Source organism: Chrysemys picta, chromosome 3, assembly GCF_011386835.1.
Source record: "Chrysemys picta bellii isolate R12L10 chromosome 3, ASM1138683v2, whole genome shotgun sequence".
Classification (NCBI taxonomy): domain Eukaryota; kingdom Metazoa; phylum Chordata; order Testudines; family Emydidae; genus Chrysemys; species Chrysemys picta.
The window spans coordinates 98,185,898-98,200,357 of NC_088793.1; the positions used below are offsets into that span (position 1 = coordinate 98,185,898).

Sequence of the window (14,460 nt, forward strand, 5' to 3'; positions counted from 1 at the left end):
ATTTTGCAGGCCACTGTAGCTTAAAAACTACAAACTGTAGAAGGAAGATCAGAAACATGTACATAGAGTCTGTTGGGATGCTTGGGGTTATGTAATTATTTTTATAGTTAAAAAAACAACTAGCATTATTTCTCTAAAGTGAGTTTTATGTGCCATAATTAGCAGACAAAGAAAAAAATTGGTTATTTCCATTCTCCAACTCCAGATTTTTTTATCCCTCTTGTCAATAATTTTAAAAGGCTTGTGCATACAGTCTTTTGAAATGTTGCCCGAATGCAAAACTGAAAGCTCAAAAGGCATATGGAGATTTTAATAGTCTAGTCAGGATCATTAAGACGCCATCCTTACATCACACCCTTTTACCAAAACTATCCCATCCCAGAACACACATCACTACACCAAACATCCACAAATAATATTGTTAAGGGAGAGGAGTTTGGTAAAAGGGGTGTATGGAAAAGATCCAGAAGATTGCAGTGTCTGGTCTGGGGTATAAAGAGGTTGTAATAATAGCATAGTGTGAGCCAGTGGGTGGAAGAGTACAGGTATGTATGATTAGGAGACTTAACTTTTCATGTTCTTGCTTTTGAGTGTTTGAGTCAAGCATGCTGTTTGAGCAGCAGGCCTAACTGCTTCACAACTAAGTTTTATGGCATATTCATTAATATATAGGTGAGGCCCCATACTGTAAGAGGGCACTTACATGGGCCAGTGTCTGGAGTTCAAGAAATCTGTAGGATACAAGTCATATTCTCTTCATCTTGCTGGCAGCCAGCACACAAAGGGAGAAGAAAATGAGAGAAAGAGATAAATAGGAAGAAGAAATGAAGTTTAGAAGTAATGAGGGACAATATTCTCCCTCTCTCTGTGCTGGTTAAACAGGATTTGAGCTATTCTAAAAAGAGAGATGGTGCTGAGTAGATTGTTGGTGCCCAAAAGCTCTGAGATTGTCAGCAATGAGAGCTGGGCAGATAAGCGGAGAGAGAGACCTGAGAGAAGGGGGCAAGGTAGCTCTTCTGCTGAGCTTTGGCATATAGAAACCCTTTTTCTTATCTCTAACTGACCTAATTAACCAAAATGCTACAGTCCGTACAAGTAAGTAAGGAGCAAGTTAAGGGGCTCAATGCCTGCCACTCTGCCAGTGGACCTCAACCGCCCCTCCCCCTCTAAATTAACCCTCAGCTGGGTGTGGATAAATAGTGTCAACACTTGGGGCCATATCTCGACGCAGATTTAACATGTGCTACCTAACCCATTTTAAAGGTCTAATGTAGACAAGGAACATGATTCCTTTAATATGTGCTAAACAGGTCAAGTTACAACCTTGGCCCTTACTAGGTTCCACTGGAAGTCTGGCTCATTACTAACCTAAGTTGTAATTGCTGCCTTATTATTTCCCTCTGTGGCCCATATTGTTGGACTCATGGTGTAATGAAAGCAGCCAGAGGGTTACAAACACATTTCCAATTACAAAAACATCCCTGAAAAATATCTAACGTGTGTCTGAAATAGATTATTTGTAATTTGTGGCATAAAATTTGAAGGTGTGTAATATCACGGTTTTATTGGCTGTGTTTAGGATGCCCTGCAGAAAGGGACTACAAATCACTTAATATGAACCACTGAAAGGTAACCACTTTTAACTGCTACTGACTGGATCTGAGCCACTAGTTTGGTGATGAAAAATGACACGTCTTGTAACGAATTCTGAATCATGCAGTCCCCTCCTCTTTTGCATTTCTTGTCTACAGTTGGTTTAAAACTTCTGGAGGCCATAAAGAAAACTAGAGATTATGAGATAACAATTGACCAGCAAGACATGATTATAGTCATGATTACAGCTGTGACTACCACAGCATTTAGCGTTTTAAGAAGTGATTGACAGCTACCTGTAGATTTGAGTTGGATTAAGGAACATCTGTTTCCTGAGGGCGATGGCAGAGACAGAAGTACAGTAAAACCTAATCTTAGTGAAGTTTTGTCTGTGTTTTTAGAGGCAAATAACTACAGAATCAGTGGAGGTATACTATAAACAATGGGCCTCTATTGGTTGGAAGTAATGAGGACATTAAAGAGGTGATTAAATATAATTATCTCTGGACCATCCATGGATGCCTGGTTTGTAAGAAAAATGAACAGCAGACTCCTCAATAAGCTAGTCAGCACTGTCCTCTTTGAGGTGGGGAACCTAGAGTTTAGCTCTTACCCTGCACAGTCAGAGCACGTAAGTAGGGTGCAGCAGGGCCAGTGTTAAACATCTTTTAATATCTACCTAGTAATGCTCATTATGACAGTGAAATATGCTTATGGTGGAAACAGAACATCAATGTCAATGTAAGCAGAGTGAAGCGTCACTAAAACTGATAGTAAAGTTCACTGAAATCATAGAAGATTAGGGTTGGAAGAGACCTCAGGAGGTCATCTAGTCCAACTCTGCTCAAAGCAGGACCAACCCCAACTAAATCATCCCAGCCAGGGCTTTGTCAAGTCAGGACTTAAAAACCACTAAGTATAGAGATTCCACCACCTCCCTAGGTAACCCATTCCAGTGCTTCACCATCCTTCTAGTGAAATAATTTTTCCTAATATCCAACCTAAACCTCCCTCACTGCAATTTGAGGCCATTGCTCCTTGTTCTGTCATCTGCCACCACTGAAAACAGCCTAGATCCATCTTCTTTGGAACCCCCTTTCAGGTAATTGAAGGCTGCTATCAATTCCCCCCTCAGTCAAAGAGTCATAGACTTTAAGGTCAGAAGGGATCATTACGATCATCTAGTCTGACCTCCTGCACAACGCAGGCCACAGAATCTCACCCACCCACTCCTGTAATAACCCCCTAACCTATGTCTGAGCTACTGAAGTTCTCAAATCATGGTTTAAAGACTTCATGGTGCAGAGAATCCTCCAGCAAGTGACCCGTGTCCCATGCTGCAGAGGAAGGCAAAAAACCCACAGGGCCTCTGCCAATCTCCCCTGGAGGAAAATTCCTTCCTGACCCCAAATCTGGTGATCAGCAAAACCCTGAGCATGTGGGAAAGACTCACCAGCCAGACACCCAGAGAATTCTCTGTAATAACTCAGATCCCACCCCATCTAACATCCCATCGGGCATATTTACTGCTAATAGTCAAAGATCAATTAATTGTCAAAATTAGGCTATCCCATCATACCATCCCTTCCATAAACTTATCAAGCTTAATCTTGAAGCCAGATATGTCTTTTGCCCCCACTGCTCTGCTTGGAAGGCTGTTCCTCTGATGGTTAGAAACGTTTGTCTAATTTCAAGTCTAAACTTCCTGATGGCCAGTTTATATCCATTTGTTCTTGTGTCCACATTGGTACTGAGCTTAAATAATTCCTCTCCCTCCCTGGTATTTATCCCTCTGATATATTTAGAGAGAGCAATCATATCTCCCCTCAGGCTTCTTTTGGTTAGGCTAAACAAGCCAAGCTCTTTGAGTTTCCTTTCATAAGATAGCTTTCGCTCACTCTTCTCTTCTGCAGACTAAATAAGCCCACTTCCCTCAGCCTCTCCTCCTAAGTTATGTGCCCCAGCCCCCTAATCATTTCCGTTGCCCTCCGCTGGACTCTCTCCAATTTGTCCACATCCTTTCTGTAGTGGGGGACCCAAAAACTGGACAAAATACTCCAGATGTGGCCTCACCAGTGCCAAATAGAGGGAAATAATCACTTCCCTCGATCTGCTGGCAATGCTCCTACTAATGCAGCCCAATATGCCGTTAGCCTTCTTGGCAACAAGGGCACACTGCTGATTCATATCCAGGAGATATGACTCATAGCCAGTCGATCCCCAGCCTGTAGCAGTGCATGGTAATCTTCCGTCCTAAGTGCAGGACTCTGTGGGAGACTGTATCAAAAGCTTTGCTAAAATCAAGGTATATCATGTCCACTGCTTTCCCCATATCCACAGATCCAGTTATCTCATCATAGAAGGCAATCAGGTTGGTCAGACATGATTTGCCTTTGGTGAATCCATGTTGACTGTTCTTGATCACCTTCCACTCCTCCAAGTGCTTCGAAATGGATTCCTTGAGGACCTGCTCCATGATTTTTCTGGGGACTGAGGTGAGGCTGACTGTTTTGCAGCTCCCCAGATTCTCCTTCTTCCCTTTTTAAAAGATAGGTACTTATATTTGCCTTTTTCCAATCGTCTGTGACCTCCCCCGATCGCCATGAGTTTTCAGAGATAACGGCCAATGGCTCTTCAATCACATCAGCCAACTCCCTCAGCACCCTCGGATGCATTGCATCAGGTCCCATGGACTGGTGCATATCCAGCCTTTCTAAATAGTCCTTAACCTGTTCTTTCACCACTGAGGGCTGCTCACCTCCTCCCCATACTGTGCTGCCCAGTGCAGCACTCTGGCAGCTGATCTTGCCTGTATTGATGCAATTTAACATAAAATCATAGAGCTGGAAGGGACCTTGAGAGGTCATCTAGTCCAGTCCCCTGCACTCAAGGCAAGACTAAGTATTATCTAGACTATCCCTGACAGGTGTTTGTGCAACCTGCTCTTAAAAATCCCCAATGATGGACATTCCACAACCTCCCTAGGCAATTTATTCCGGTGCTTAACTACTCTGACAGTTAGGAAGTTTTTCCTAATGTCCAACCTAAACCATCCTTGTTGCAACTTAAATCCATTGCTTCTTGTTCTACCCTCAGAGGTTAAGAAGAACATTTTTTCTCCCTCCTCCTTGTAACGACCTTTTATGTACTTGAAAACTGTTAAGTCTCCCCTCAGTCAACTGGGCTGCCAAATAGAGTTCCATTGTTTATCATATAATCTCACTGTTCACCTCTTTGTTGCTTCTTCAGTCAGAATGGGTGATCGAGTTCACAGTTCTAGGAACCTCTTAAATTAGTTCATGGGTTTGCAAATCTATTAGAAAACCATTTCCCCTGTAATATGAATAATTTTTTCAAATGTAATTCTTTATGATATATATATATATACATATACATATACACACACACACTCACACACTTCCTTTCCCCAACATCCCCACTTTCACACTTCTTATTTCACTGTCACCGTTTTTCACTGTCTGTTCAGTGCTCCATTTTTCACTTTAAATTTTCATTGGTTCCTCCTGACCTGCTGCAGGGATGAGGTTGATGCTCTAAGCACTCCTGCCAGCCAGTCATCTAAATATGGGAAGATGGTGAACAGTCTGTCTGAACTGTGCTGCTACTACTAGAACACTTTTGTGAAGACTAGAGGTGCAGTTGCCAGACCGAATGGAAAAACCCTATATTGATAGTGGTCGGGACCCACCATAAACCTGAGGAATTTTCTGTGAGTAGAGGGAATTGTTACATGAAAGTACACCTCTTTCATATAGAGAGCTGTGAACCATGTGTCCTTTTCCAGAGATGGTATTAATGATGCCAGCATAACCATATGGAATTTTAGCTTTTGAATAAAAATGTTGAGTTGTTGCAGGTCAAGAATGGGTCTCCACTCTCCTTTCTTTTTGGAAACTAGGAAATATTTCAAGTATAACCCTTTTCCTTGGCAGTGATGAGGCTCCTGCTCTCCTAGAAAAGGATCTCCTCAGAAGACTGATCCATGAAGAGGGATGGGGAAGGAAGTAGGGAGAAAAACTTGACGGTATAGCAAAAAGGTATGATGTCCACCACCCACTTGTCCATTGTTATTGCTCTCCAGTTGTGGGAAAAGAATGCTAGATGGTCACCAGAGGATACGTGAGGCTACGGTGGAAATGGCATCAATTATGGTTTGCCACTTCTGAGCATCTTGTCAAAAGTATCTATTGGTGATGCTGGATTGATGTGGTTGACATGGAAAGTCCAGGGTATTGTGACTTTTGCACCCTCTGTCATTTATAAGGTGGTTCTATAGGATTGCTGATGCTAAAATACCTGAGGCCTTGGTTTGTAGGGATGTTTATTATATTTTCTCTTCAGGGCTCGTGTGTGTATATATAGACCTTTGCTGCTATGAGACTTTTTATTGAGGCCCTGGGACTTAGGATATTCGAAGTCTTTGGGAGCTGTGGGTGAAGGCTTGCCAGACTTGAACAGGAAGGCAGAGGGATCAGTCCTCTTCCGAATGGACTTAGAGGAAGAATCTGCTCTTGTGCTTCTGAGCGCATTCCCTGCTTTCTTGAGGAAACTGTGATGGAGGGCCTGTTGGTGTAATCTCCCTTGCTCCTACGTCAGGCCTCATGTTAGGGAGGCGTGTTCCTTGATGACTCTGTACAATGTAACAGGGGTCTCCCCCAGCCTGGGTCTGACTGGAGCCTCAGCCTTTTCCATGAGGTGCTTTTTAAGCTCGAATTACAACACATGCTGGGTACAGCTAGGGAACAGATGATAAATACTGCACCTGGTAAACATATATACTTCCCCGAGTCAGCACAGGCAGTGCCAGGGGTCATCACTGACCAATAATTAGCAGGGACAGGCGGGAGTTCCTTGCGGTGGGGAATCTAACTAGCCATCACTAGCTATACTTTGCCAACCCTTCTACTCTCAATGCAGAGCAAGAAGAGAGCAGGGGAGCAGGTGCAGAACAATGGACGTTGCTTGCAAGAATTCTCCAGCATCAGGCTCATGGGAGCGCATGCATACCCACAGCAGACTACACTTAGGGACCACCACTTGAACACCATTTTGCTATCCAGAAGTTTCAATGGTTTATAGGAGGGCAGTCAATAGGTGGACTGTGGGCCAAATCCAGACTGCCAAATGTTTTTGAATGGATCTCAAATCTTTTTATTTACTTATTATCATCATCATCATTATTGTTATTTTTAAAATTATTTTCTCTGGAGTCTGGACCTTGACCAAGAAATTTGGACCTTGACAAAAAGTTATTGACTATCCCTGGTTTATGGTTTTATTTAGGGATATAATATCCTAAAAAAGGAAATGAATCTGAGTAGTTATCTCCTGTGCCAATAATCAGATTAACAACACCAACAGCAAGGCTCTAGAATTACAAACTCTCCATCTCTGTGATAAGTAGTGAAATCTGGTTAGTCCATATTTGGTTTATCTGTACAACTATGCATCTGAAAGACTGAAAAGGTGACCAATCCTACAGATGTGAACATCTAAACACAAATATATTCTAAACTACTCATCCAACAGTACCAAGCTACTCTTAAGACTGCTTTACTCTGAATAAAACTGTTCTTTACAAACAGCTCATTTTCTGTACCTTATTGTAGACAAAGTACTGTCCTATTCAAGCAAAAATATTGGTTAAAAAAAGTCTTTGTCGAATAGAAACCAAACATGGATTTCCCAATATCAATGAGAAATTAAAACAGGATGTAGATTAATCTTTGCAAACAGAATTAAATTATCTTTCAACTGGAAGGACATAGGAAAAGGTCTCTCAAAGTTAATATAACATGAAATATTTTAATATGATTAAGGGACACCCCACATAAAATTTAATAGCTATAAGTTGATTTCTAGTAAGCACTTCTGGAAGGGGGAAAAAAAAAGGTCAAATAGTTTGTATTCACCACTATTATTCTCCTATTTCCTCCAAGATTCCAATTTTCCAATCATAGCTATGAAATGCATTATATTATAGCTGATTTAAAATACTGGAGAGGTAGTGCTATCTTCAAATTTGCTTTCTGACAAATACTTTCAAACCTCGTATTCCACAGATACCAAGAGAGGAAGTGAAATGAAATGGTTCTGAACTGGGGGGGTAGGCTAATTGAAACAGAACAGATAGGCTGATGATTCAGGTAATGAGTATCTAAAACCCCCTGAAGAATTTACTCTTATTAACTATAGGTCGATTTGTAGTCTTTGTCTAACCAAGAAAAACAAACCTCCTGACATAAATGTCAAATGAATATCACTTAGGAATGAATTGCTTTATTAGCTGCTAGGCAACATGCAATCTACTACAGAAACTCTTTGTTTGGTTTTTAAATAAATACCTGATAGGAGCACCTTTGGCTTGAGCTGGTCTCAACAGTACAGTTATGGTAGTGGCAGTTTCATTGAGAGATGCATCAACTCCTTCATAGTCCGGTAAAGTAGGAGCTGATTAATGTTAAGGAAAAAAAGAAGCACCAAGAATCAAATTAGCTAAAGCATTGTGAATTTTCATTAGATTCTGTAATTGCACAAAAACTGCACAAAGTCACATTTTCATAGGCTGCTAGAGTTTTTTTGATGATTTTGAAGCCAGGCACCCACTGTTGCATATCTGGAACCCACCAGCGGTAAAAAAGACCCCGTAAATATCCCCATATCTAATAGGTTAGATAAGTTCATAGAGGACAAGGGGTGGAAATGATGGGAGAAGGTGACTACATATGTATTCTTCCTCCATTTGCACTTTTTTTTGTTGTTGTTTACAGGCTTTTGCGAAAAAGGAAAAAAAGTCTGTAAATCTCTCTTTAGCCTCCTCTTTCCACCTTTTTAATCACCTGTCTTCAGACCCCCGCCCCCAGCAGCCACTATAATCTCTCTCTCTGGCCCCCACTACTTTATTATCCTTTCAAGTTTCATGTTTATTTTCACGGAAGAATAGATGTACACTACTAGATTGGGGAGAGTGATAAAATACAGCTTCCAAATCAGCCTAGCGAAGCTAAAAGCTGCTCTGCCACTTCTGTAGCACTGCCGAGGATCACACACTGGGCAAGGAGGGGAGGCAGTAGTTTCCCTTTGAAGTATCACCTGCGAGTATTCTTTGAGGAGGCATTTTAAAGGGAAATGTCTGCCTCCCTTTTCCAGCCAGGCACTCAGCAACACTAGAAACATGGCTGGAGTGACTTAACTTCATTGCATTGAATTGGATTAAGACTCTCAATTCAAACCTTTAAGTGAAAATAAAACTTACAGGCAGACCATTTGGGAGGTTGGTGGGGGTGGGAAGAAAGAAAACCGAGGGCTAAATGGGGAAATAGAATGCAAGGTAAGGAGGACAGAAAAGGATGGATGAGTTGTATGAGAAATGAGGACAGCAGACAAATTACTCCACTTTAAAAAGAAATAAAAATGTATTCTTTATTTAATTCTTAGAACTTATACCGCATTAGCAGAAGTTGGAGTATAAGGGGAGGGAGAGCTCAGTGGTTTGAGCATTGGCCTGCTAAACCCAAGGTTGTGAGTTCAATACTTGAGGGTGCCACTTAGGAATCTGGGGCAAAATCAGTACTTGGTCCTGCTACTGAAGGCAGGGGGCTGGACTCGATGACCTTTCAAGGTCCCTTCCAGTTCTAGGAGATGGGATATCTCCATTAATTTAAAAAAAAAAATTGTAAAGGAAGTTCATTCCTAAGAGAATTATACTTCACTAGAAAATAAAAAGATAATGGCTGGTTGTGGGGCCCATTAAAAGTGCTCAAAATTGAAATGACGCTACATGTAAACATTGTCAGTGGTGGAAAATCCATCACCATCCTGCGTAAATTGTTCCATTGATTAATTACTCTCACCATTAGAAATTCACACCTTATTTCCAGTCTGAATTTGTCTAGCTTTAACTTCCAACCATTGGATCATGTCATACCTTTTTTTGCCAGATTCAAGAGCCCATTGCTAAATATTTGTTCCCCATGTAGATATTTATAAGACTATAATAAAGTCACCGCTTAACATTCTCTTTGTTAAGCTAAGTAGACTGAATTTATTGAGTTTATCATTGTAAGCCTTATTTCCTAATCCTTTAATCAGTCTCCTGGCTCTTCTCTGAATCCTCTGCAATTTATCAACATCCTTCTTGAATTGTGGGCACCAGAACTAGACAAAATATTCCAGCAGAGGTCGCACCAGTGCCAAATACAGAGGTCAAATAACCTCTTTATTCCTACTTGATGTTCCCATTTATTCATCCCAGGATCACATCGGCTCTTTCAGCCACAGCATCACACTGGGAGCTCATGTTCAGTTGATTATCCACCACAACTCCCAAATCTTTTTCAGAGTCACTGCTTCCCTGCGTAGATTCCCTCAGCCTTTAAGTATGACCTACATTCTTTGTTCCCATATGTATACATTTACATTTAGCCATATTAAAATCATATTTGTTTGAGCCCAGTTTACCAAGCCATCTGGATTGCTCTGGATGAGTGATCTGTCCTTTTCATTATTTACCAATCCCCCAATTTTTGTGTCATCTGCAAACTTTATTAGGGGTGATTTTTTTGTTTGTTTTCTTCCAGGTCATTGATAAAAACAGCCACAAACTGATCCCTGTGGGTCCCCCACTGGGAACAAACCTGCTTGATTACAATTCCCTGTTTAGAATTACATTTTGAGATCCCTCAGCCAGTTTTTAATGTGTGCAATGTTAATTTTATATTGTTCTAGTTGTTTAATTAAAATGTCGTGTGGTACCAAGTCACATGCCTCACACAAGTCCAAGTATATTGAGTCAATTCTATTACGTTTATCAACCACACTTGTAATCTCAGGAAAAAAAGATATATCAAGTTAGTTTGATAGGATCTGTTTTCCAGAAACCTATGTTTGTTTGCATTAGTTACATTACCCTCCTTTATTTCATTATAAATTGAGTCCTATATCAGCCACTGATTTGGCTCATAATTGTTTTCAGCTTTGTGAAATGGCCGTATTAAAGTACCAAGTATATATATTACTGGTCTAGACTGTATTCTGTTTACACATTATAAATGTGATCAAATCATGATGACATTTACTTAGGCTACCATTAACTTTTAGTTCTATGATAAGTTTCTCTTTACCTACTCGGACAAAGTCTAATATAGAATTCCCCCACGTTGGCTGCAACACTTTTTGCGTTACAAAATTGTCATCTATAATATTTAGAAATCCAAGGATATTTTAGTACTGGCAGCATGAGACCTCCAGCATATGTCACTCCAATTGAAGTCCCCCATGATCACACAATTTTTTCTCCCTACAGATTATAGATAGATGCGTAAGGAGGTCTGTAGCGGACATTGACTAGTGCCCCCATCTTCTGCTTTATCTGTTAAGACATTGATCCATAAGCATTCAAGATCATTTTCTTCGGACTTATCAGTGACTCTGAAACAGACAATGGCATTTTTGGCAGAGCGCCACTCTCCTTCCCCTTTTGCCCACTCAATTCTTCCTAAATAGGTTATAGCCATTGATTTTAACATTCCAGTTGTGCAAATCAACCAACCAGGTTTCAATAATACCAACTAGACTGAATTTATGCTCATAAATGAGCCATTCCAATTCTTCTTGTTTGTTAGCCAGGCTCCTAGTGTATAGGCAATTTAAGAATTTCTTCTCTTTATGTCCTTTGGTTTCTTGATTAATTTTGTTCTCAACATCATGAACACTGCTGAAAATCAACTCTCTCTCTTTTTACCTTCCCCTTTTGCTATTAGTTTAACCCCATCCTGACTATTCTAGCCTCTAAACTGTAACGGGGTACATAATTAAGAAGCTCTGCTTTTAACTGCCTCTACCCACTCTCGTTTGTGTGTATTTGGAAACAGGGTGATGAGGGCAGTGCATGAGGAGGGCTTCACGCATAGATTTAAAGTAACATTTGGGAAAATTTGACCCCCCCCACTTTAGAAACATTTCAAGACATCAGTATAGCAGAATGAGGCTGTGATGATGTGTTCACCCCATGTTTGCCCTGAAAGGGTTAATTAAGAAGTGGGCTAATTAACCCAACAGGCCACAACTAAGAGGAATTAGGTGACTAAGTAATTCCTGGACTGAGTGAGGGCGCCCAGCTGGGGAGGAACAAGCTAGGCTGGGACTATAGAGACAAGAAATGGGAAAAAGAAGGGGGCTGCCAGGAAAGTCTGCAGTCACTCCCTGGGAGAATGGAGGTATGTTTGGTCTGGCAAACCCAGAGAGCAGGGAAGCCAGGAATGTAGGACAAGGCTCTGGGGAAGGCAGTAAGGTCTAGAAGGAAACTGGCCTTGACGGCTGGCTACAGGATCCCTGAGCCGGAACTTGGGAGTAGAGGGTGGTCCCGGGTTCCTCTGCCAGCCACTGAAGGAGTGGCACTACAAGGCAGTGAATGGGCAGACTGCCTAGGATGGCTGAAGGAAGACTTTGGTACTCTGGGAAAGGAAAGCACGTCGAGTGACCTGGCCGGAGGGTGAAGTCATGAGAGGCAGCAGCAGCTCATGGAATGAGAGAGGGGCTGCAGACGCAGAAAGAGACAGGATAGTATGCAACCACAGAAAGGGGTGTTGTCCTGGTGATCTACTCCCCAGACTGAGCAGGAGGATGCGCAATCCCAACAGAGAGTTGAGGGAAATAACCTGCTTAGCATTGTTTTAGGTTTTCAACTGACTTATCTTTCTATTGTCTGTCAAGTTCTAAAGTTAGCATGTCATATAATCAACTAAATCTTTAAGGTTGACTTCAGACTAATTTTACTAGTTGCCAGCTCTATGAACCGCAGCCTTATTCTTTGAGAACAATACTAAAGGGTAACAGAATTACATGTACCAGTATTTCCCTATCAAATTGTTTATATTTTTATTCTGTAGTTCTCTAGTTTTCATTATACTGAGATTTTTAAGACAATTAGCACCAGTATTCCTTGATTCTGCTTCCCTGTTCTGCCATTAAATTATTGTGTCACCTGTGGGTAATTTCTCTGCACCTCACTTCCTGATCAGTAATACTTAACTCGTAAATAATTGTGAGACTTAATTACTTAATGTTTGCAAAGCACTCTGAAATTCTTGGATGAAAAACACAATATTTAAAATTAAAAAATTGAAAACATTTGAAAATTATATGTGCATCATTTTCTTTTAATGCACTTGCATACCCTTGGACTTATAGCAGTATTTAGAGAATATATCCCAAAACATTCCCAGTAAAGTTGAATCGCTTTAAATGGGTGGAGTGCATGGTGATTTGTTTTTCGCCTTATTTTTAAAGTCTCAGAAACATACTGTACAAAAACATTGCCTTTTGTTTTTTCAGTTACCTGAGATGTTGGTTGTTACATTGATTGCTGTCGCTGGTCCAAACCCTTTGACTGTGCTGGCACGTATAAAGAATTGGTAGGTAGTACCAGGGTGCAGATGTGAAAACACATGGTGCGTACTGTTCCAGACCTTTGATACAGTCTGTGGGGGTCCTGCCACTAGGACAGCAGGATCAAATGACCTTATACTGCTATAGCTGACCTGTTAAAATGATTGTTTTTAAAATTATGTTAGAGCTTTTGGCAGACATGGGCAGAATTTTATCTATTTTCTTATTTGTAAAGGAGATAGATGGCATGCAGATACCTGACTGTAGACATCTTGAGAATATAGTATTTGCTGAATGTTATTTTATTGATAGTTATTAAAATACAATCTGTTTCACTCTTCTTTACCACTATACATACTCTTCCCTCTTCTATCTCCCTACATTCTTAATACCTATAAGCTAGCAGGGAGCATCCCTTCGGTACTCTACCTCTTCCAACAGTCACATTAAAATACTGTCTAAAATCATGCTAGGATATTCAAACCCAGCAATGATACAGTCAAGAACTCCATTAGCATAGTTCAGAGCCTGCACACACTAGAAATTCAAATATTTTTATGTTTTAATGAACTAACAAATTAGTACACATTAAGATTCCTTCCTCCTCCACTTAAAAAAAAAAAAAAGAAAGAAAGATAGACTCTTCCCCAGAGTCTGCACATTTTGAAAGTGCCTGCATCCAAGTTCCCTGTGGGTTTATGTTTTTTTCAAGGGCTCAAACATCTAGTCATAAAAAAGAATCATTCTAGAATTTGCGTGCTGGCTTCCTTGAAGGGAGGGTAGCCAAAGTTAGATAAGTCAATTTCACCATTAATAATCCTCTTCACATTTGTGTGTGTAACCTTCTCTTTCCACAAATGAGATTCCTGAGGTCTCCACTAAATCACGGCTTTGGAAGGCTGTATATTAATATTACAAGATTTAAAATTAGTGTTTCACTTACTCATGGATTCCATCATTTGTGATAGCCACACAGCAATGCTTCTTGACAAGGCCAACCAATACTATTATGCATTGTGACAAACTCTAGTCACCTCAATAATTCTATTACTCTGTGAAACAGAGTAACAGCTAATTGAACAGAATCTTTCTGCAAACCATAAGCACATAAAATCATTAGTAATTATTTCCCCACTCTCCAACCTCCTTAGGGTGACCAAATAGCATGCATGAAAAATTGGGACACTTTTTTGGGGGGTGGTGGTGTATATGAGACAAAGCCCCTAATATCACCCTAAGCTTCCTAGATGTTCTATTACCTCATACTGCGTAATGATGCCATTTGGATCCAAAGGTTCTTTCCAGTTCAGGAAGATCTTGTCTTCAAATGGGGTCCCTTTTAGTGATTTTACAGGTACAGGGCCAGGCACTGCAAATAAATTAGAATTTTTTAAAAGTAGGAATTCTAGAGAGAGAGCGAGAGAGAGAGAGGAGTAAACTGAACATCAGGTGATGATG

General features: G+C 40.6%; 1 protein-coding gene across 21 annotated transcripts in view; it reads right to left on the reverse strand.

The window, feature by feature from the left end:
- PTPRK (protein tyrosine phosphatase receptor type K) overlaps positions 1-14,460 on the reverse strand; it is a 569,400-nt gene that overhangs the window by 83,485 nt on the left and 471,455 nt on the right. For all 21 annotated transcript variants that reach the window (XM_065588559.1, XM_065588557.1, XM_005280229.5 and 18 more), the window contains 3 exons: positions 14,262-14,371; positions 12,953-13,154; positions 7,959-8,064 (listed from right to left, as the gene is read on the reverse strand). In XM_065588559.1, the coding sequence (XP_065444631.1) occupies positions 7,959-8,064; positions 12,953-13,154; positions 14,262-14,371 (418 nt within the window). The remainder of the gene's footprint in view (positions 1-7,958; positions 8,065-12,952; positions 13,155-14,261; positions 14,372-14,460) is intronic.